Raw genomic sequence first — 24,529 nt, 5'->3', positions numbered from 1 at the left:
CCCGGTCGGGGCAAGTTACCTGGTTGAGGTTTTTTCTAGAGTTTTCCCTCAACCCAATACGAGCAAATGCTGGGTAACTTTCGGTGCTGGACCCTGGACTCATTTCACCGGCATTATCACCTTCATATCATTCAGACGCTAAATAACCTAGATGTTGATACAGCGTCGTAAAATAACCCAATAAAATAAAAATAAACAAATGCGAATATGTTCTTGTTGATGATATATGCAAAAATGACATTATTTGGAAAATATATAATTTGGAAAAAATATTTTGGATATTTATATTGACTGGGGAAAAAAAAAGTCTTTGGAACATTTATTACATACTTACTTACAAATGGCTTTTAAGGAACCCGAAGGTTCATTGCCGCCCTCACATAAGCCCGCCAGCGGTCCCTATCCTGTGCAAGATTAATCCAGTCTCTATCATCATACCCCACCTCCCTCAAATCCATTTTAATATTATCCTCCCATCTACGTCTCGGCCTCCCTAAAGGTCTTTTTCCCTCCGTCTCCCAACTAACACTCTATATGCATTCCTGGATTCGCCCATACGTGCTACATGCCCTGCCCATCTCAAACGTCTCGATTTTATGTTCCTAATTATGTCAGGTGAAGAATACAATGCGTGCAGTTCTGTGTTGTGTAACTTTCTACATTCTCCTGTAACTTCATCCCGCTTAGCCCCAAATATTTTCCTTAGCACCTTATTCTCAAACACCCTGAACCTATGTTCCTCTCTCAGAGTGAGAGTCCAAGTTTCACAACCATACAGAAGAACCGGTAATATAACTGTTTTATAAATTCTAACTTTCAGATTTTTGGACAGCAGACTGGATGATAAGAGCTTCTCAACCGAATAATAACACGCATTTCCCATATTTATTCTGCGTTTAACATTTATTACATTATTGGTAAAATAATAAATTGGAAATAATTACTTTTAGGAGGAAAATATTGGATATTGGTATTGATTGGGGAAAAAAAATCCTTGGAACATTAATATTCTGGGAATAGTTTTTTGGGAAAAGTGTGCCCCAATCATATCAACTATTGGGTTATTTAGCATTGATGAAATTGGTGATAGCGAGATGAGGGTAAGTATTCGCCATAGATTACCTGATATTCACCTTACATTTGGGTATAACCTCGGTAAAAACCCAACCAGGTAATCAGCCCAAGTGAGAATCAAACCCAAGCCCAAGCGTAACTCTGGATCAGCAGGCAAGCTTGCTACAAACTGTGACAGAAAGATACCAGAATTATTTAACTATAATAGCATATACCTACCTCATTCGTAATACACTGCGATATTATTACTGTAAACACTACGTTGTACTGATTTGCCATATGCCACTGTTTCACGTTGCAATCTGGTCCTTAGTGTCTATCTGGATTGCTACAGAGAATGAGAGAGGCCTGCTATGCCGTCACAGAGCATCCAGTTGGAAATGACTGGTGTTGAGTTCTCAAACTGCATCCACTAGTAAGAAGACAGCAGTATTAGAATAAATATCAGGAGGGTTACACAAAGGAATGGTCATGTTTAGTTCTTTCACGTGTCAATGAAAACCATGAGTTCTGTAGTGTGTGCTCATGTGATTTTTCTGCAGCTGATGGAGGCCGAAATGACTGTAGAAGCATGAAACAGTATGGACAAATGCATTTGGAAAAAAGTATATTTCATCATTCTTTGATAATAATGAAAAAACAGTGGTCATGAATGCCGAATTGTTTACATAATTTCTTTTATGCTTGACCATGGCGAAATTTAGTAATTATACACCTGGTAGCTGTATTGTATTGTATTGTATTGTATTGTATTTATTAACATTCCATGGTATTCATACATTGCTTTACAGCTAAAATATGGAACAAGTCAAAAAACTTAATACTATTATAAAGTCTTAATTTATAGCCACAGTCTAGATGAAATATACATACAGACGAGATTTACAATATAGTCTACTAGTACAACACAAAGTTTTAGTATCAATTTCATGAAGTGTTATTGAATGTCATGAATTCACCTACAGAATAGAAGGCGTAAGAAATTAGGTACTTCTTTAATTTGGCCCTAAATAATCTTATGTTTTGAGTTTCATTTTTTATATCGATACGAAGGCTATTAAAAATTTTTACTGCCATATAACGCACTCCTTTTTGATAGCATGATAGACTTGCCGATGGAGTATGAAAGTAATTTCTTTGACGTGTATTTATGCTATGAACTGTTGAATTAGTTACAAAGTTTTCATGATTACATACGAGGAAGACTATTAATGAAAAGATATACTGACAAGCCATGGGCATTATTTGTAGTTTTTTTAAAATAGTCCTACAAGATTCCCTAGATTTGGCACCTACTATTATTCTAATTACTCTTTTTTGTAATAGAAATATACTGTTACTATCTGTGGAATTTCCCCAGAATATTATCCCAAAACTTATTACCGAGTGGAAGTATGCAAAGTATATTGTTTTTAAGGTATTGATATTTACTATCTTTTGCATAGTTCTAATAGCAAAACAAGCTGAATTTAGTTTGGGGGTAATTTCTTTAATATGATTTTTCCAATTTAACACATTATCGATTTTTAAGCCAAGAAATTTGGACCTTATTAAAGTACACCTATTCATTAAAATTAAGTTCTTCAACCAATCAGAAAGCGCCATTATAGCAATATGAAAGCGCAAGTATAGATTATTCTCGGATATGCAATCGAAAGACAACTAGTGAAACATTACGGAGGCTGGAAATCCAATACTGTCGCAGAAGGTTATGTTCTGTTACTATAATAATTAGCGTTAATTGTAAATAATATTCAAATAAATTCAATTTGTCATCTCGTTTTTCAATGTCTAAATCAATTTCAATGTTATATCAAGATCAATGTTCATTTTACTCTCTAGATTATATCAAGGTCAGTGACATTTGTTCCTCGGAAAAAATCAATACTTTGCGTTTGGGCACATCTCACAATTTACGAAATTGCACAAGGTCAGTTGCGCTCCCCAGTCACGTAAGAATAACATGAATACTTATGAACAGGGAACGGATTTATATGGACTAAAAATATATGAAATATGTAAATATATATGTAGTTATTTTTACCAAAATATGGAATTAAATATGGATTTTTACCAAAATATGGAATTAAATATGGACTTAAAATTATAAAAAAATGACTATGTACGTTAAATATTGGTACATTTTAATCAAATTAAACAAAAAATATAATGGACGTACCTTATCTTCCAATGTAGTTTCAACAAAACACAATTTTTATTGTCTGTTACCATAACAATAGGTTACAAACATTTCTTTCAAGTGCTGAAAAGTGAATCTTCTTCTATTGTCTCTGAGGATAGATTTATACTGACTAAAAGAGCGTTCGACGTCACAAGAAGTAACTGGTACATAATTCAATTTCACAATGTCTGCTGGGGATAAGTCCAAGTTAATCTTCACTGTTGATTCACCACTCATCACAGCAACAACCTTTTGTAGTTCTTCATATCCAGGGTTTTTTGAAAGTACAGTGTCCACCTTAGCTCTTACTGCATCTGCAACTTTACCTCTACCACGATTCAGTTGTTCCACAGTACTATTTATAATTTCAAAACTTTCAGATAGTGAAAGGTGCCTATTTTGGAGACTTTTGAGCGTTTTTATGATGCATGAAAATGTATGCTGAATGTGAGCTAAGTCATTCTTCACACTTATGTCACAGGTAACTGTTTTCGCAGTATCAATTGAGACTGCATCTTCAGAGTCCAATGCAAGGAGAACATTGTTAATAGAGTCTATATGTTCGGCATAATATTCAACTGCTTCTAGCCATGTACCCCATCTAGTTAAAATTGGCTTTGGTGGCAATGGAATTTCAGGGTACATTTCTTTCAACACGTTAACTCTACTGGGAGCTTTGAGAAATACTTTTTTCACTGATGAAATCAACAAATCTACTTTAGGGAAATTGTCTCTGACCACTTCTGCCACACGATGAAATGCATGCGCCACACAAGTAAAATGAGTCAATTTAGGATATACAACAGATAATGCTTGTCCAGCTTTGACCATATAAGGGGCAGCATCGCTAATAAAGAATAACACATTATCGTACATAATACCCTTTGGCCACAGGATACCCATAGCTTCGTTGAACAGTTTAACTATAGTTTTGTTATTGCACTTTTCTAGAACATCACAATGTAAAAGAATTCGTTCAGAATATTGTTCACTTAACAAACCGATAACTACATTACCAACAAGTCTACCTTCTTTGTCGGGAGTCTCATCAATGGAAACCCAAATTGAACTATCTTTAATTTCATCTCTTATCTTCTGTATTGTCTCATCGTAGATGGATGGAGCATACGTCTTCCTAAGTGTTGACTCATCCGGGATTGTATGTTGAGTATATTTTTCAAGGAATTCCCTGAAGACCTTATTCTTTAGTTTGTAGAGAGGAATATCAGCAGAGATGAGAGAACGGCACAGGTCGATGTTAAACTCAGATCTTACATTCGATGTTGTTGGTTGTGTTAAAAACAATTGTCTCTGCTTGGAATTTAGTTGTTTGTTGGCCTGATGTTTACTAGTTGTAATGTGTTGTTGCACCAGGAACTTTTGTGTAGATGATACTGCACACTGACACAAATTACAAAATAATATTTTATTGTCAGTTGATAAACCATCTTCTTTAAATTCTGAAATGTAACTTGTTAGTTTTGATTTTAAATTGACTGAATGACGTACTTTTGGCATATTTACCGTCTTTATAGTATGATTTACAAAACTGAACCTATGTGTACTCTGACTGGCATTTAACTGTTGAGTTGCACAACTGAAGTCTGTTAAAAATTTTAAATTAAATTAATACAGTTTTGTAACTTACTTTCCCATTGTTGATAGGACTGCTAATTTTCAAATAACTCTGATGTTAAAGGGATTACTGAACATGTGTTTAAATCTCTATTGTTGAAATGTATTTTTAAAAGTTAATGGAATTTTGTTTTGTTTTATTGTTAAACCTAATATAATATGGACTGTTTTATATGAAATATGGAAAATATATGGAAATTAACGAAAATATGTACTAAACTCTAAAATATGGAAAAATATGGAAAATAAAAGTAGGATTTTTCAACCCTACACATTGTGAAACATAAAGATAATGCAAAATATAAATTATATTAGCTTTATAAGTAAATATGTATTTACATATAAATCCTTTCCCTGCTTATGAATAATTTCAAGTTAGAAATATGGTCGAGAATAAAAAGTCGTATGAAACTTGCCTATAATGGTAATTAAGACGCGAGTATGTTTATGAAACAAGCTCGTTTCATAAACATACTCGCGTCGTAATTACTACCATTATAGGCTCGTTGCATAATGTACTATTAGAGCACAATATCTCATCATATGTTTCTGACCATGCAGGGAATTTATTCGAGCAATATTTCCTGATTATATAATAGCACAGAACTATGGTTGTGTAAGGACAAAAATTTCTGCACTAATTCAGTACATCCAAGTGTGATAAAGAAAGAAACAGTTGAACATTCACAAGAAGCATAATTTTCCTTGGATACTGATATGTTGTTGTTAACGATGTTGAATTCTTGGTTATAAAGCCATTAAAAATCTATGTATCTATTTCTACAGTGTTGTAGTTATTCCTCAACCAAACAAAGTATCATGTTGTTCATTTAATTTGTTTCCTCCATTGTTCCTATCTAACATGTCTGGATCTTGCAGTCCTTTCAGTTGCTTATTTCTTCTTCTTCCGTTAAAAATGGTTCTTTATTTTTTGCAGCACTGTTGTTTTTAAATTCTTCGTTTTGTTTTATTTTAGTTATAGTGTGGAAGAATGATATGTCATGTGGTTAGTTCTTAATTGTTTAATTGGGATGCCCTTTGCTAAAATATCAGCATGTTCATTTCCGTCAATACCAATATTGATGATATCCATTGAAAATTTGTTTTCCAATATTTTGTAGTAGATTCAAAGAATGATGCATTTCTTTTACTTTACTATCACATGAGCAGTGTTGTGTTGTGATAGCTTGTAATGCTGATCTTGAATCACAAAATATGACGATTTTGCTATATTTATGTATGAAATTGAAGAGTTGTTTTAAACTTGTATTAATGGCTTCAATTTCTCCATCAAAATGGGTTGTGTTTGGATCCAAGATCAAATAAAAGCTGAAAACTTTGGAATCAATTTCTACACCAGCATTTCCATCTGTGTATATATGCAGTCAGTCTTGTTGTGAGTACCGAATATGAATGGTTTCCACGGTTGACAGTTTTAAAAATAATGGGTCGATGTTGTTTTTAACTGTAATTGTTTCAGCTAGTTAGTCTTCACAGTTAATTTCAATTTAAGATACGGAGCATGTTGGAAGAGGTAAATTTTTTTATCTCTTTAGTTGTTAAGTTATATTTCTCCTGTGTAGTATTGACTTTTTGGATAAATCTTCCTTAAGGTACGGTCACACGTCGCTACTTTTGCAGTGCTACTTTTATACTGCAGCTGCAAAAGTTGCGTGTCGTGTTCACACGTAAGCCAAAAGTAGCGTGCTGCACGCTACTTTTCGTGCTGCGCAACCCGAGTGCTGCAAAAGTTGCAACTGGAGGTTGCGAGTCTGTTCACACGCAAGGCGCTACTTTTGCAGCCGCAGTCATGCTGCATGTTCCCATCTCCGTGTTGACTTCTCAATATACATTTTGTGGTTATGTTCGCATTATTAAGAAACTCATGCGAAAGCTTCCTTATCTATTATTTGCTTTTCTGTCGTATCTAGTATTCAGAAATTGACATTATTTTTACTATAAAGCTTTTAAAAACGCCTATATACTTAAATGATAACCAACCGTATATTCACGTAATCAATGTTAGCAACCCTCCTGTTTGGAACTACGCTACGGAAAATTAAAAAAATTAATTATCGTCACCAATTATGCTCAGACTGTGTTGTGTATTTAATAACTGTTAGAAATAATTTATTTTCATCACATTTAACATTAAAATATATCCAAACAATAAAAGTATCATTGACACATTTGGGTGGTAACACTGGTTGCAACCGCAGCAAAAGTTTCAACAAAACCAACATAAAAAATGCTGCGGCTGCAACCCTGAGAACCCTGTTCACACGTCGCTACTTTTAAGCTGCGTGCAGCATGGAAAAGTAGCGGGCAGCAGGTTCGGCAGCCGCTACTTTTCGGGTTGCACCGTTGTTCACACGTCGCAGTACAAGAGTTGCGCAGTTTTTTGTACTGCAGCGCTGCAAAAGTAGCGACATGTGATCGTACCTTTAGGTTTTAAGGTTTCTTGTGGTTTTAATACATATCTTCCAATAGTTATTAAATGGTAATCTTCTTAGCTTTTCATACAGATAACGGGTTTTCTATTTCACGATATATTGGTAAGTTTTCAGTGAAGATTTCCATAGCTGGAATGGAGGTTGATTTAACTCCACCTGTGATTATTCTTACTGCTTGGTTTTTGAACTAGTTCCATTTCATTGAGTCTAGATGTGGTGCTGCCACTAATGCCTCATGGGCATTTCCATATTGAAGTACTGGTTTAATGTAGGTTTTGTGTATTCTTAAAGCATCCCCATTTGTTGCTTGCTAATCTGTTGAGTATTGTAAGCCTTTGCCGTGCTTTCCCTGTAAATTAATCCTATAATTTCACACTCCCTAATTATTTTGCTAGTTTGGTATAATCTATAGCATTTTTATACATCAGAGTATTAATTTAATTTCTTTTCTGACCTTTAAGTTGTATCCAGATATCTTTATAACAATCTCATCTCCAGTGTTTATTGATGTCGTTGTGTGCTCTTGGACCAGTTTCAGTGCCATATAATAAGATTGGGAGAACCATATTTAATAAAAATTTGTTTTCTTTTAGCTTCATTTTGAACATTGTTATGTATTACATTTGTACATCTTGATTACACAACTTTTAACACTGTATCACTTCGGAATATGTATGATAAGAACTTTCTTTAGTTAAATTTTAACGTACCTTGTTAACATGTTTCGACCTATTTTCGGTCATCTTCGGAACTGGTCATCCACACAACAGACATCATCACAAAACAAAACTACTTCACATACAATAACAAATATTACACACAAACCGAAGGCCTACCCATGGGATCACCCATTTCCAGCATACTAGCAGAACTATTCTTACACCGCGTAGAACAGACATACATACTAAACAAAGACAACAACAAACACGCAGACAACATCATATATTGGCACAGATACGTAGATGACATACTAATACTATACAAAGGAAACAAAAGACAGATCCGAAACCTGCATCAACACATAAACAAAATACACCCAAAGCTACACTACACATTAGAAATTGAAAACAAATCCATAAATTTTCTACACATCACAATAACAAAAGTAGACAACAAACACACATTCAAAGTATACAGAAAACCCACAACAACAACAACACACATACACAACACATCCAACCACCCCACACAACACAAACAAGCTGCATTCCGAACAATGGTACACAGACTACTCAACATATCAATGAACCAACAGGATTACAACGAAGAGCTAAACACAATCAAATACATAGCACAAGAAAACGGATACAACCCTAACATAATAGACAACATAATACGTAAGATAAAACAAAACCACAAAAAACAAAAGAATACAACACAAGCACAAGAACACAAAAAATACATCACACTAACATACGAAAACAAAAACACACATAAAATTGCAACCTCATTCAAGAAATTAAGTTACAACATCGCATACAGAACAAATAACACTCTACAAAAACATCTCAACACACAAACAACACAAACAAACAAATACAACCACACAGGCGTATACAAACTCAAATGTAACACCTGCAACAACTTCTACATAGGACAGACGGGCGCATCATTTCAAACACGTTACAAAGAACACATCACAGCCATAACAAAATTACAAAACACCTCCACATATGCAGAACACATCACAAATGCCAACCACACCTACAGAGACATCAACACAGACATGGAAATACTACACATCCAACCAAAAAGCCAGAAACTGAACACACTAGAACAATATGAAATATATAGACACACGAAAACACACCCCAACGATATTCTCAACACACAACTCAATTTCAAAACACACACACTCTTTGACTCTACACTATGAACGCACCCACACAGGAGACAAGAGGTACCAAGACCAACAACGACCAGTTCCGAAGATGACCGAAAATAGGTCGAAACATGTTAACAAGCTACGTTAAAATTTAACACAAGAAAGTTCATATCATACATATTCCGAAGTATTACATTGTATCTGGAAACATCATATTAAATCTCCATATTAGCAATAGTCGTACTGCTAATTTTTCTGCCAAGGTAGTGACAAGTTCGTGTTTGTAAATTTTGGTTGTTTGTGTTTCGTAGGTGCGGCTGTCAACTACCCCAATGCTCTAACAGGAAGTATGCCTTTACACGAGGCAGTGGAATTCATCCGTGAGTCCAAGTACCCCACTTTCGAGTCCATGTTCCACATACTGCGATCATATGGAGCAGTTCTGAATGTCCAGACGTGCACTGGTGGGGACACGCCACTGTTCAGGGCAATTTTGCTAGAAAAGGACAGAGCAGCAGCACTCCTCATCCGGCACGGGACGGACGTCAACCTCTGTGATGTGGAGGCTTGTGTTGTAGACAACCTCTGTCTGGCTAGGAAAAGAAATAACTTCCATTTAGCTCAAATGATTGTGTATGCTGGTTTTGACCTCCGGCATTGCACGCCTGATATTCAGCCTCTGTCTGATTCGTCATCGCTGGCATTGGACAGTTTGAGGGATTGGTTGACATACATGAAGTTCAATCCCATGAGGTTGTCAGAACTGTGTCGGCTAGTGATCAGGGTCCAACTTGGAGAGAGAGTTTACGAGAAGATTATGTCATCAGACTTGCCTTTAACATTGAAAAAGTATGTTCTCTTAGAGGATATCGATTTTACAACTGATTTATAGGAGACTCTAATCAGTTTTCTAACAGATAAAATATTTCATAAGATAATAATTGCAGATATTGTTACATTTGGGAAGGAAATGGCGCACCATTATTGAAACAGAGTGTTCACTTTCCATTCCAGAAACGTGGATGTATTCCCAAACGCTGAGATAGTTTTCACAGTTTATTCCATTTTCCTATTGCAGTTTCACAATTCCTCCATTCATCATCTCATCCATGGAATTCATAGACTCGCTTCAAAGTGGTGCATCACATACAGTGTTTAAGATTGAAGTGTAATTTATTGCTTTGGTGCATTATTCATAGAAATGGATGCTTGGGTCAGTGATGATAATGTCAAGTACCTGCCATTGACAGAAAATAATTTATGAAAATTCTCTATCTCGTATTATTTACAAAGAAGATTCGTGTGCTTGGTGCAATAATCAAAGTCTTATAATAAATTGTATAAAAGATAAGCACATGTGTGGTTCGTTATTAACAAAATGGGTGTACAACGAGGATGTTGTTACAAGAAGCATTCCAAAAGTAAGGTATACTTCTTGAGCACAGAACTTGAAAATTTAATTTCTATTTAATATAGACACATATCATTATGATGCCCACTTCTTACTTATTTCTCTACATAACCTGCAGATAGTATCCATCACACTTGTTCCAATTCCCATGTGCATAAACATTTGGTTCCATGTTGGCAGTGCCATATTTCATTTCCCGTGTCTTCCCCAGAGGTATAACATCTTCCTGACAGAATTCCAACCCTTCTTCACAATGACGTAATGTGTTTTTTTCCAGCAGTTTGGAGAGTTGGTCATTTTAAAGTTGACATACTGAAACATTGCAAAGTTACATGTTTACCATTCATTTCTATTAGTAGTTTTCTGCCACTTTTGCTATGCATCCAAAAACAGAATTACCAGTACTGCATGCTCCTTTACAATGGGTGAATTGTCAATTGAAGTAATTTAAAAAAATAACTAACATAACTTTAAAACACATATAATACTTACTTACTGGCTTTTAAGGAACCCGGAGGTTCATTGCCACCCTCACATAAGCCCGCCAGTGGTCTCTATCCTGAGCAAGATTCATCCATTCTCTACCATCATATCCCACCTCCCTCAAATCCATTTTCATAATATCTTCCCATCTACGTCTCGGCCACCCTAAAGGTCTTTTTCCCTCCGGCCTCCCAACTAACATTCTATATGCATTTCTGGATTCGCCCATACGTGCTACATGCCCTGCCCATCTCAAACGTCTGGATTTAATGTTCCTAATTATGTCAGGTGAAGAATACAATGCGTGCAGTTCTGTGTTGTGTAACTTTCTCAATTCTCCTGTAACTTCATCCCTCTTAGCCCCAAATATTTTCCTAAGCACCTTATTCTCAAACACCCGTAATCTCTGTTCCTCTCTCAAAGTGAGAGTCCAAGTTTCACAACCATACAGAACAACCGGTAATATAACTGTTTTATAAATTCTAACTTTCAGATTTTTCGACAGCAGGCTGGATGATAAAAGCTTCTCAGCCGAACAATAACAGGCATTTCCCATATTTATTCTGTGTTTAATTTCCTCCCGAGTGTCATTTATATTTGTTACTGTTGCTCCAAGATATTTGAACGTCTCCACCTCTTCAAAAGATAAATTTCCAATTTTTATATTTCCATTTCGTACAATATTCTCGTCACGAGACATAATCATATATTTTGTCTTTTCGGGATTTACTTCCAAACCTATCTCTTTACTTGCTTCAAGTAAAATTCCCGTGTTTTCCCTAATCGTTTGTGGATTTTCTCCTAACATATTCACGTCATCAGCATAGACAAGCAGCTGATGTAACCCGTTCAATTCCAAACCCTCTCTGTTATCCTGAACTTTCCTAATGGCATATTCTAGAGCAAAGTTAAAAAGTAAAGGTAATAGTGCATCTCCTTGCTTTAGCCCACAGTGAATTGGAAACGCATCTGACAGAAACTGACCTATACGGACTCTGCTGTACGTTTCACTGACACACACATAATAGTAATGTGAATAGACAGGTTGACCTTACGACCTCATCAAGGAAGAGGACATTTCAGCCTTAGACCTCTTTCGGGATCCCAGACATCTCGATTTTGGCAGGACAGTACTGATTTTGAAACCTTTGTTCCATGTCCCGCGCAGATGTCTTGTGGGATCTATATTTGCACCACTTTTTGTTGTTGTTTTTCTATCTCTTCTTGCTGTATGATATCATGAGCTGACTTGAAACCCAGGTCATTTTTGTAGCCGTTTTTTTGTATTGTTGCGTTATGTCGCGTCGGTTTAATGATGTGAATACATGAATAGAAAATAGGCAGGAAATTTAATAAAATATGTAAAAAGTACCACAACAATGGAAATGGATATTCATATGAAATATTTGAATAGGATATCTATATAGGGGTGAAGAAGGGATAGTGACGCGAAACATACAGCCTCTCCTATCCAAATGCCATCCTCACCTTCCCGTGGTCCACCCTGTTTCTACCAACGAGGAAATGGCGACCGAGTCACAGCGGTATAACTGTTTCATCAAATGCAGAGGAAATGCTGCATTACAAGCCTGTCCAGAGGCTAAAAGTGGCAGCCCCACTACTGGACTACCTAACGATAAGGCTAGTAACCTATCTTAGGGAAAATTACATTACTTTCAAGCCTCAAACAAGCCGTATAAGGACAGAAGACTGCTAGATGGGGCCGAAACAGGTCTACAGAGGCCTAATTCGTGAAGGATGATGATGATCTATATATTTGTAATGTACAGTACATAGCTATAGGAAACATAATAAGGTGAAATCTCAGTATAATGTACATCAAAATCAAATCTTTTATGCTTTATTCTGAAAACCATGCTGTTTGACCTACCGTTACCATTGTGATTATAGTTCTTCCGTCAGAGAACAAATTCAAACACACAAGTACACTTGAAAGAATTATTAAACTTTACAATAAAACACTTAACACTAACAGTTAAAAAAAAAAAAAAAAATCTTAAAGAACTAGGATAACCCGAAGAAATCACTTATTTTTGTTTGAAGTGGGTTTTTTTTTAAGTAGTTCATTTTCCATAAATTGTTCTACTTCTCTCAGACACTTTGGAATTCATGTTAAGGCGAATAAAACTTCAAAATTAATAAGTTGTTTAAGAAAAAACATTGTTACACATAAACGTATGCCACAATATAGCTGTAAAAGTTAAAAAAAAAGTGTTATTAATACTTATTAAGCAAATCAAGCTTTCAGGTATAACTCCCTGTAAAGTTGATTTGAATAATTTCGAGGGAAAAATTGTTCCTGGGCCGGGCATCAAACCCGGGATCTTTGATTAAATGTACCAATGCTCTACCAACTGAGCTACCCGGAATCTTTGATTAAATGTACCAATGCTCTACCAACTGAGCTACCCGGGGACTCTACCAGACACCGATCCAATTTTTCCATCTACAGTGAAACCTCTCCTTACGGACACCTCCAAGAGACGGACACTCCTCATATACGGACAGATTTTTATGTCCCAACTGAAATAATACAGAAATAAAGATAAATTTAACTCTCGTTTACGGACACTCTCAGACACGGACACGGACAGCTGTTTCACAGTCCTAAAGCTTGCTTTACCTCCTGACTGCGGACAGAACTTGGATTTCAAGACCTAATGTGTTACAATAATGGAACATTAATTTTTAAGAACTGTACAGGAATTTTTTAACATGACAGAAGACAATAAGGGTCTCATAGGCTACCACTAGCCCAGCCGGCTACCCCTTGTTAGCTGGAAGTGGGTGGATAAACAAAGTTATAAAATTTAACCTGTCTGATGGGTCCAAGGTTTCCGCGATCGTGAAATTGTATTCGACACATGATAGGGTTAATAGGATTATTCTCTTCACTTCAATCAGTTGTTCTGTTTCGAGAGACATGGCACCTGAATGTGAAGGTTAAGTTGAAAACTGTAAATTACAGTACCGCATAACTTTAGACCTAGAATAAAATTGCATGGTACAGTACTGCATTTTCCTTTTTCGGTCTTATCTACTGTATTTCAAAGTTGCAAAGAATTTAATGTAGTAGAGTACACTGTATTTAGAATTAAACTACAGTAATACATTTCATTTAAAGCGTGAAGGGATACATAATGCATATTATAAATTTACTATTAGATTGGGGAGCCTCCTTCCCAATAAAGGACACCTCCCAGATGCGGACAGATTGTTACGTCCCTTCGATGTCTGTAAATGAGAGGTTTCACTGTATATCCACAGACCTAAAAGTGGGCTGACCACCGTCAAGCAACCAACATTTCGAGTGGACACTAACTCTGTGTGACTTAAATTGTGGTTTTCTGTTAACGAACAGTAACGTGTATTATGCAAATAAAGCTTTCAGGTATAACTCCCTGCAAAGTTGATTTGAATAATTTCAACGGGAAAATTGTTCTGGGGCCAGGTATCGAACCCGCGACCTTTGGTTAAACGTACCAACTGAGCTACCCGGGAACTCTACCAGATACCGATCCAATTTTTCCCTCTATATCCACAGACCTCAAAGTGGGCTGACAACTGTCAAGCAACCAACATTGAGTGCACACTAACTCTTTGTGACTTAAATTGTGGTTTCCGGTTAAAGATCAGTGACGTGTATTATGCAAATTCAGCTTTCGTTAACAGATTGGCGCAGTGTTGCCAACTGGACGGAAATTCAGTCAGTTCAAAACTGACGGAATTTCAAGGTAGCGGACGGGAAAAGAATGGCTTTGACGGATGACGGGTTTCCTGGCAGAATTTAAGATTTATATCTTTTGATTTTTTTTTTTTAACTGCTTGCATTTTAATTGTTTAATTTTTGGGGGATTTTACTTTCTCTTGAACAGCCCTGCCTGTGCCGTTCCATGTTGAATCCTGTGTTTCAAGATTTCCTCGTAATAAAGTCAAAGGTTGACGAATTATTTTAATCAAAATTGGTAAATATATTGTGTTAAAATTTGCTTTTTATTAGTATACAGGGTGTTTAAAAAATACGGGGCATAATTTCAGCTATATTTCCCCCATGTAGACAATCAAAATAGTTCATTACAACATGTGTCCGGAAATGCTTTATTTCCGAGTTATGGCCTTCACAACATTGAAATTCACCAGAACGTTTTTCTTTCCGCAGGTCGTTGCCGTCAAAGGAGACATTAAGAGGGCACTCTGACAGTTCATTCCGAGGCGAAGGTTACATTCAGTGTTGTGTAGGCGTTAGACTGTACGACATGTATTCAAATCAAGAGCTGGCAGAGATACACTTCATGTACGGTAAGGCAGATGGCAATGCTGCGCTGGCTCGTCGTTTGTACCAGGAGAGGTACCCATAGCGACAATGTCCAAATCGGAAGACATTTGTACGTCTCCATTACCGTCTGTGCGAGTATGGAAAATTTAACTCTCCTGGTTTGGGAAGGGGATGACCAAGATCTACAACTCCAGAAGTACAGGAGGAGATTCTGGAGGCTGTGAACATGACTCCTTCTATCAGCACACGAAGGGTAGCGTTGTAAGTCAATGTTCCTCATATGACTGTCTGGAGACTTGAAAGAGTATCAATTGTATCCTTATCATTTGCAAGGTGTACAGGCCCTATCACCAGCAGATTACCCTGCACGAGTTAGGTTCTGTCAGTGATGTAAATCCGAACTTTCCTGCCTTAGTATTATTTACAGATGAAGCACAGTTCACACGAGATGGCATAACAAATTTCCACAATCAGCATGTATGGGCCTATGAAAACCCACGTGCAACTGTTCCATCTCATCACCACGTGCGGTTTTCCCTCAACATGTGGGCCGGTATCATTGGTGATCGATTAGTTGGACCCCATGTACTTGTAAACAGACTTACGAGGCAGGCGTACACAAACTTCCTGGAAAACACCATACCTCATGTTTTAGAAGACACTCCACTGATCAATCGTCAACACATTCACTTCTTGCATGATGGCGCTCCTGCACACTTCAGTCGTACAGCTCGCCGGTACTTGGATCGAAGGTTTCCTGATCCATGGATAGGTAGAGATGGCCCAATTGCTTGGCCTCCACGCTTACCTGATCTCGATTTCTACTTGTGGGGCCATTTAAAATCATTGGTTTATTCGTCTCCGGTGCCTGATTTGGAAGCCCTTCGGAATCGAATTGTGGCATGTTCTGAGGACATATGCAATACTCCTGGAGTTTGGTATCGTGTTCGCAGGTCAATGAGACATCGATGTGAGGTCTGTATTCAAGCAGAAGGTGGACATTTTGAACATCTTGTTTAATGACAACGACCTGCGGAAAGAAAAACGTTCCGCTGAATTTCAATGTTGTGAAGGCCATAACTCGGAAATGAAGCATTTCTGGACACATGTTGTAATGAACTATTTTGATTGTCTACATGTGGGAAATATATACCTGAAATTATGCCCCGTATTTTTTAAACACTCTGTATAGGTATATTGAGTGGATTATTTTTTAATTTTGACGGATTCTGATGGATTTCCAGGTGTTAGACTGACGGGGATACAATTTGTGTGTTGGCAACACTGGATTAGCGACTGTGACTAGTTTGTCACTAGACTAGATCATATACATGGATAAATATATTTGTCCATGTCATATATATGTGTCATAACGCCGAGCAATCTGGGTATGTATGATCTATCCTATAGATAGACTGGTAGTATGCTGGTGAAATGGATTTGTGTTGCATATTATGTTATGTGTTGTAAATCGCGGAAGGGTGGATCCAATTTCGGGCTATCACTGCACTGGTATTGTAGACTTCAGGTTCCACTTCCTCTCGTTTTCTGCGGTTTATTTCCATTAGCGTGTTATAAGGTTCGGTGGATGGTAGCAGCATTTTCATAAAATCTCTTAACTCGATGTCTATTACTCAATATTTATTTAATACCCACTACTCTCAATCGTAGCGGAATGTAGTGGAATTTTGGCAGCTCCTTGGCGGGTTTCGTGGTTCTGGAGTTGGCACACTGTCGATTTCCGTTAAGTGCAGACGCTGAGTACAAGTGTTCTTGGTCGTGTATTATCTATTATCCATTTATTTATTTAAGTTTTTATTCAGTGTCCTGTTGTTGAGGTTTTTATGTACTACGAAATTCGAAGTAGATTTACTGTTAAAACGAATGTGAAAATATATTCAACGGCCGGTAAAGAATACTGCGTGAAAACGAACTTTTTCTAACGACGCTTTTCGACCCAGGAGGCAGATATCGTGCAGTGTGGGGAAAAAATACGGGCGTCCGGAATCATGTGTAAGTTATTAGAGGAATGAGGTGGACACGTTGTACAGCGAGGCAGCAAGCTGGATGCCGTGAGATTATTTCTTTACAATTGTGTTACCAAAAGAATGTAATATGTAGCCTATTTATGTAGGCTTATTTGTCTTTAGTCGAGTTATGCCTATTTGTCTTTAGTCGAGTTATGCATACTTACAAATGTCTTTTAAGAAACCCATAGGTTCATTATCGCCTTCAGATAAGTCCGCCATCGATCCCTATCCTGAGCAAGATTAAGCCAGTCCCTATCATATCCCACCTCCATCAAATCCATTTTAATATTATCCTAATATAACGATGTGCATTCGACAAACCCAGACAAATCTGCTCTTTTTAGGGATAAACTACAGAACATGGATTGCACCCTTTCCCTCTTACTTCAAAATTCCAACCTTGTGCACACATAATAAATTATTGGCACTGAAAAGTGCCTTTTCGTAAATATAATGATGCGCATTCGACAAATGCAGACAAATCTGCTCTTTTTAGTATTTTAAGACATAATTTGGTACTTGCAATCCGTGTTCTAAAATTTTCCCGTTATAGCAAATGGACATGTAGGCATAACTCATGCATAAAAAAAGTTATTCTCAATATCTCAACAATTAAATTTTATGCTGTCTGGAAATTAACCCAATTTCTTATTTCATATTTACCCCATTTGACCTAGTAATTGAGAAGGCAATTACAAGATATGTCCCAGATAGAATTAAATTAATAGGAAACTTTTCGAAATTTCACTCACACTGTTTGGTAATGAGTCAATGTATTTGGAACTGTTGATATTGATAGATGTTTTTTGAATCTTACACTCCAACCATGAATTCCCGTTCCTCGTCACGTAACAGCTGTGTGGATGGGAATCTGTTTGTCGTTGATAAGAAGGCTCATAAACCTGAGCTTTAAGCGTGTTACCAACTCTTACAAGATTTAACATTACTAGGTTACATAAGAACAGATTATCTTTGGATAGGCAGCAGTTCCTCCTTTCTGGCATCATCTGTTCTTGCTTACATGCCCTTGACATTCCATCTTCTTGGTCTTGATGATAAAAAAAATAGTATTAGCAGATAAGTTCTTTTTTTCTATGCCTTGCATTATTTTACTCTAAATTTTAGAAATGCACAAATAATGATGTTTCTGATATTTGTTCGTTTTTACATTCTTGATTACAGGTTTGCAGCAAGCTGGACATGAAGATCAAGTTACGTCATGTCTTGAAGCTACTCATTTGTCAGAAGTTGCTGATCTAGTCCTGTTATGTGATTCATCGTATTGTTACTGTACTCCAGCTACGAGAAAAGCTCTGCGTGAAGGTCATCATCCTGTGTTGGCTGGGGGTTGGAGTGAGTTTTGTCAGCACTTGTGTTTCTAGGCCTCTTCTTGGTGGATGACGACACACAACTATGTAAGATGTGGCTGCAAAACAGTATCTGTCGGATACAGGGGGGAGAGCCATTAATCCTTCCCATTGAAGGCTTTAAGGAACCAACCTGGACAAATACCCAATGTCCCATCCCTACCTTCCCGTGGTGCAGCTGTTAGTAAGCATAATTTTACAAGCTGAACTAAAGGGAGGGGCTCCTCATCAATTAGCACTATTCAATACCTAATTCTCTCTTTACCCTTTCCTATCCAGTCCTCTGACTGAACTCTTACTTTCTTCGACCCCGACAGTATTAGAGCATTCGAGGCCTAGGGGTTCATTTCACTTTCCTTCCTACCCTTCCTACTTTTCTGTTCCTAGTGCTGACCTGCTATGGCACTAAAATCGTCCTCCAGTGGCTTAAGGAGGGAAAGCTGGTGATCAACAAGATCTCCCAACTAGGTCCAGTGGACCCGTCGACCAACGGCAGCTGTGGTCCTCCAGACATTCTGGGGGTTGTGTGTGAATGAAGTAGCCACCAAAACGTTAAAATATGGTGTTCACTTAAATCGGCTACAACTTGCCATCTTTTGCCCATTGTGCAACTCATACCAAGAAATGGATTCGGAACACCTCAAAATCTGTGCTTCAGTGGCTGGCCATGATAATATCTTTGAAAAATATTGGAGTGCAAGAGGTCAAATGACTTTATTGTCAAACGCCTGGCATTAGAAAACAACAACAACACAAAACCATTTTGAAGTACTTGTTTCACAGTTTACAAATGTGACGACTTGGAACCATCAGACTTCACAGCATGAAAGATGAATAAATAGAAAGTAACAAATTTAATTTCGTCCACTGTTGGACTTAATATGTTTTGAAACGATGCTCATATATTATGTTCCAAATGACCTTCATTCCATTTCATTGAGCAATGCAGCATTGTAATGTGATCATTTTCAGGCCTTTATCCTCCTATGTACACACAAGGGAATATCACACTATGTAGAGGAAATGCTCGTGATTGTCATGCCTTGACTACATGACTTTGTCATCTTGTTCACAGTGCAGCGAATAACTGGATGTAATCAATTTGGCATTGATCTTCAGTGCTATTAGTGTTGTTCAATTTTAATAGAATTGAATAAGAATCTGTCGTCTGATTCTCACAAATAGTATGTGCATACAAGCTTAATACCCAGTACTAGATGGAGGATAGCAGTTCCTCTGTTTATACCCCTTGTCTAATACATTTTCCTGTACTGTACTGTACTGTACAGGTGCACTTCAAAAGTAACGTATAAACACTTCTCAGAATTATTTATTTGCACGTACATGTCTGATACATCTTAAGGTATGGTCACACGTCGCTACTTTTGCAGCGCTGCAGTACAAAAAACTGCACAACTCTTGTACTGTGACGTGTGAACAACGGTGCAACCCGAAAAGTAGTGGCTGCCGAACCTGCTGCCCGCTACTTTTCCATGCTGCGTGCAGCTTAAAAGTAGCGACGTGTGAACAGGGTTCTCAAGGTTGCAGCCGCAGCATTTTTGATATCGGTTTTGTTGAAACTTTTGCTGTGGTTGCAACCAGTGTTACCACCCAAATGTGCCAATGATACTTTTATTGTTTGGATATATTTTTATGTTAAATGTGATGAAAATAAATTATTTGTAATAGTTATTAAATACACAACACAGTCTGAGTATAATTGCTGACGATATAATTCATTTTTTAAATTTTCCGTAGCGTAGTTCCAAACAGGAAGGTTGCCAACGTTGATTACGTGAATATACTGTTTGTTATCATTTAAGTATATAGGCGTTTTTAAAAGCTTTACAGTAAAAATAATGTCAATTTCTGAATACTAGATACGACAGAAAAGCTAATAATAGATAAGGAAGCTTTCGCATGAGTTTCTTAATAATGCGAACATAACCACAAAATGTATATTGAGAAGTCAACACGGAGATGGAAACCAGCATGACTGCTGCTGCAAAGTAGTGCCTTGTGTGTGAACAGACACGCAACCTCCAGTTGCAACTTTTGCAGCACTCGGGTTGCGCAGCACGAAAAGTAGCTTGCAGCACACTACTTTTGGCTTACGTGTGAACACAACACTTTTGCAGCTGCAGTACAAAAGTTGCACTGCAAAAGTAGCGACGTGTCACTGTACCTTTACTTCTCTACATAGTCTCCTTTATCTATGCACAGTTGCCAGCGTTCAACCCACTTTTCATAGCATGTTTTATACAGTAGTATTCTTTAGAATGCTGTTTCAGAAACTGGTAAACTACAGAATCTAGATTTGCTCTTGGTGAAAATTGCCTCCCACAAAGACCAAGTTTCAGCATGTGAAACACCAGAAATCACTGGGATCAAGGTCAGGTGAATAGGGAGGATGTCTCAGTGTTGCAATACCATGCTCAAGGAGAAATTCTGTTACAACATGTGCCCTTTGGCGGAGGGGGACACATCTTGATGCAAAATGAAATTTCTCACCAATTCAGGTCACTTGTCTGCAATTGCAGGCAAGAGTTTGTTCTTCAGGATGTCTTTGTAATGTTCACCAGCGATTGTCATGCCCTTTGGGAGAGGATAACCCCTTTTTGGTCCCAATATATTGAGTAAGATTTTGTCAGCTTAGGCGCCGATTTTGAATTTTTATTGAAGTGGTGCGTTTGCGTGTTTCCACTGGCTTGACTGTCATTTTGTTTCCAGATTGAACAGAGGAATCCATGTCTCATCCATAGTGATCATCTTGTCAAGAAAATGTGGGTCTGAGTGGTGTCTTGTCAACATCTCTTCAGAGCAGGTCATTCGATTTTGTATTTTTCTTCATCGTCCAGCATCCTTGGCACCCAACAAGCATTCACTTTCACCATTTTAAAGTCTTGTTAATGATTCTCATCACTGTTCCATTGGTTAAGCCTGTTCGAACGCGTTTCAGTTGCCTCACAGTTTCACAAGGAACAGCACGGGTAGTGGGTGGGAACTCTCCTATGGAGACAGTCCCACTTCAGGGACCAGAGCGACCCTGCCCACGTGAGCTCCAGGTTCCTCCAGGTGCGGGAGGTGGCAACCTGAAAGGACCCACCTGAGGTCAAGCCTGACGAGTTACCCTCAGGTGTAAGAAGACAAATATTTGTCAGAAGTATGAAGATTTTACTTCATTCTTCAATTACATTTTGCAAAAATGTGTTCTTCAGATGGTGTCCTTCATTAGCTCGTTCATGGAGCCATAACGGGAAATTTTCTATCATCGCTGCAAAACTTCGGAGAGATTGTCACTACTTCGGCCGTAATATTCTGTTTAAAATCCACTGTTGTCGTTGGTTGGTTCTGGTACACCCTACCCGTGAGGTACCCCCAAAGGAAGTATTAGTCTCTTTCTTCTGCAAATGCCTTGAACCACCGAAACATCTGGGCCCTTGACAAAACACTGTCTCCGTAGCCCTACCGAAGTTTGTTTCTGTTACACTATGTCCAAGTCTGAAGCAAAACTTGACCGCACACCGTTGCTTGAAATTCGTGTCACTCATTGTCAGAACGCACAAGCAAAACCTGTTTTACTACAACACGTGCTGTGGACATCAACATGACTCTAGCGAGGTCCAACTCGCACTGACGATGTATCACATGTTCATCTGTGTCCCCTCCAAGTCCCGCATCACCAGTGTCCCCTCCAAGTCCCGCATCACCAGTGTCCCCTCCAAGTCCCGCGTCACCTGTGTCCCCTCCAAGTCCCGCGTCACCAGTGTCCCCTCCAAGTCCCGCATCACCAGTGTCCCCTCCAAGTCCCGCGTCACCAGTGTCCCCTCCAAGTCTCGCGTCACCAGTGTCCCCTCCAAGTCCCGCATCACCAGTGTCCCCTCCAAGTCCCGCATCACCAGTGTCCCCTCCAAGTCCCGCGTCACCTGTGTCCCCTCCAAGTCCCGCGTCACCAGTGTCCCCTCCAAGTCCCGCGTCACCAGTGTCCCCTCCAAGTCCCGCGTCACCAGTGTCCCCTCCAAGTCTCGCGTCACCAGTGTCCCCTCCAAGTCCCGCGTCACCAGTGTCCCCTCCAAGTCCCGCATCACCAGTGTCCCCTCCAAGTCCCGCGTCACCTGTGTCCCCTCCAAGTCCCGCGTCACCAGTGTCCCCTCCAAGTCCCGCATCACCAGTGTCCCCTCCAAGTCCCGCGTCACCAGTGTCCCCTCCAAGTCCCGCGTCACCAGTGTCCCCTCCAAGTCCCGCGTCACCAGTGTCCCCTCCAAGTCCCGCATCACCAGTGTCCCCTCCAAGTCCCGCGTCACCTGTGTCCCCTCCAAGTCCCGCGTCACCAGTGTCCCCTCCAAGTCCCGCATCACCAGTGTCCCCTCCAAGTCCCGCGTCACCAGTGTCCCCTCCAAGTCCCGCGTCACCTGTGTCCCCTCCAAGTCCCGCGTCACCAGTGTCCCCTCCAAGTCCCGCATCACCAGTGTCCCCTCCAAGTCCCGCGTCACTGTGTCCCCTCCAAGTCCCACGTCACCTGTGTCCCCTCCAAGTCCCGCATCACCAGTGTCCCCTCCAAGTCCCACGTCACCAGTGTCCCCTCCAAGTCCCGCGTCACCAATGTCCCCTCCAAGTCCCGCATCACCAGTGTCCCCTCCAAGTCCCGCGTCACCTGTGTCCCCTCCAAGTCCCGCGTCACCAGTGTTGCCCAATCGAACACTACACGACCAGTCTCATTACTTTATTTACACACCTTTTACCCACCTCGTAATTCTAAGTGTAGATTTGTAATTACACAGTTTTCCGAAGTTCAATGAAAATCTTTATTAGTATAAGAGTGTCCAAAAGACTATATTGAGGTCTGTTGGACAGAACATTTTTGATACATTCCTGCGCATAGTAACATATGATTAAACACAGTATTAGTATAGAATGACTCTTTTCTACATATCGTCGTCACATTAGGCACTTTTTTTTTACAAGTGAGACGTTTCTTCCCTCTTCTGCCAGCACATGTTTCGTGGTATCATCTTTTACATTCTTGACACAACACCCAATCTTCTGAAAATTGTTTGTGGTTCTTATTCTCCAAACACTCTGCAATAATTCTCACTATCACTCTCGCGTTCATTGCTGCTATTCTCTTCTGGGTGTGGACGTTTTCTAGTGGTAGCACTCTGCGATGTATCTTCTGATAATGTGTAGCGTTTAAAAACTGCTCTATAGTTAGATTTTCTCCTTGAAGTGATCCTTGGGGTATCGGTGAAACTTCTTCGAAGGGTATTATTGCTGGTGAATATGATGTACTCTACATCGAAACATTGTTCCTCTTCATGGGCGTGATTACATTGGTGGTGGCTGCATTGTTATCTGTTGCATTGCTATTACTTTGTTCTGGTGTTTGTCCGAAACCTTACACGGAGCAAGAGCAGCCATCAGAAATGGCGTGTGTATTTCTGGGATACAAGCCACCAGCTTGAAAACCATGAACAGCTGTGGTAATTGTAGATGCTCTTTCCCATGCTTCAGCAAATAGGACACCAAACTTCAGCTCTGTTATACGTCTGCCATGATGGTTTCTTATCCATGTACCACAGGCTTGATTTAAAGCTGTCTTCAAAGGTTTAAAGAAAGCACGATCCAACGGCTGCATAAAGTGAGTGGTATGGGGGGCAGGCATATCAGTTGGATGTCGTTTTCTTCTGCAAACAATAGTGCCTCTTCATTGTTGACATGGGAACCATGGCCATTCAGGAAGAGAATCACTGGTCCAAGAGTTCGATGACTATA

At 38.9% G+C, this 24,529-nt stretch overlaps 2 protein-coding genes and 1 long non-coding RNA gene across 4 annotated transcripts in view; all 3 read left to right on the top strand.

The window, feature by feature from the left end:
- Positions 1 to 10,662, top strand: part of LOC138708344 (ankyrin-3-like) — a 35,230-nt gene extending 24,568 nt beyond the window's left edge. For both annotated transcript variants that reach the window (XM_069838620.1, XM_069838619.1), the window contains one exon: positions 9,481 to 10,662. In XM_069838620.1, coding sequence (XP_069694721.1) covers positions 9,481 to 10,061 — 581 coding nt within the window. In that variant the 3' untranslated portion in view covers positions 10,062 to 10,662. The remainder of the gene's footprint in view (positions 1 to 9,480) is intronic.
- A 6,096-nt stretch (positions 10,663 to 16,758) lies between these two features.
- Positions 16,759 to 19,615, top strand: LOC138708333 (uncharacterized). The gene is made up of 2 exons (XR_011334707.1): positions 16,759 to 17,373; positions 18,573 to 19,615. It is a non-coding gene; the product is annotated as an uncharacterized lncRNA (long non-coding RNA).
- Positions 19,616 to 22,409: 2,794 nt separating this feature from the next.
- Positions 22,410 to 23,510, top strand: LOC138708872 (uncharacterized; the record flags this gene model as incomplete). Its single annotated transcript, XM_069839144.1, has 1 exon — positions 22,410 to 23,510. A coding segment is annotated over one exon (1,101 nt), but the record flags the coding sequence as incomplete, so codon positions are not given.
- Between the last annotated feature and the right edge of the window lie 1,019 nt (positions 23,511 to 24,529).

Source organism: Periplaneta americana, chromosome 1 (genome assembly GCF_040183065.1).
Source record: "Periplaneta americana isolate PAMFEO1 chromosome 1, P.americana_PAMFEO1_priV1, whole genome shotgun sequence".
Lineage (NCBI taxonomy): Eukaryota > Metazoa > Arthropoda > Insecta > Blattodea > Blattidae > Periplaneta > Periplaneta americana.
Note: the sequence above shows the minus strand (reverse complement) of the source record. Positions and strands in the feature narration are given on the sequence as shown.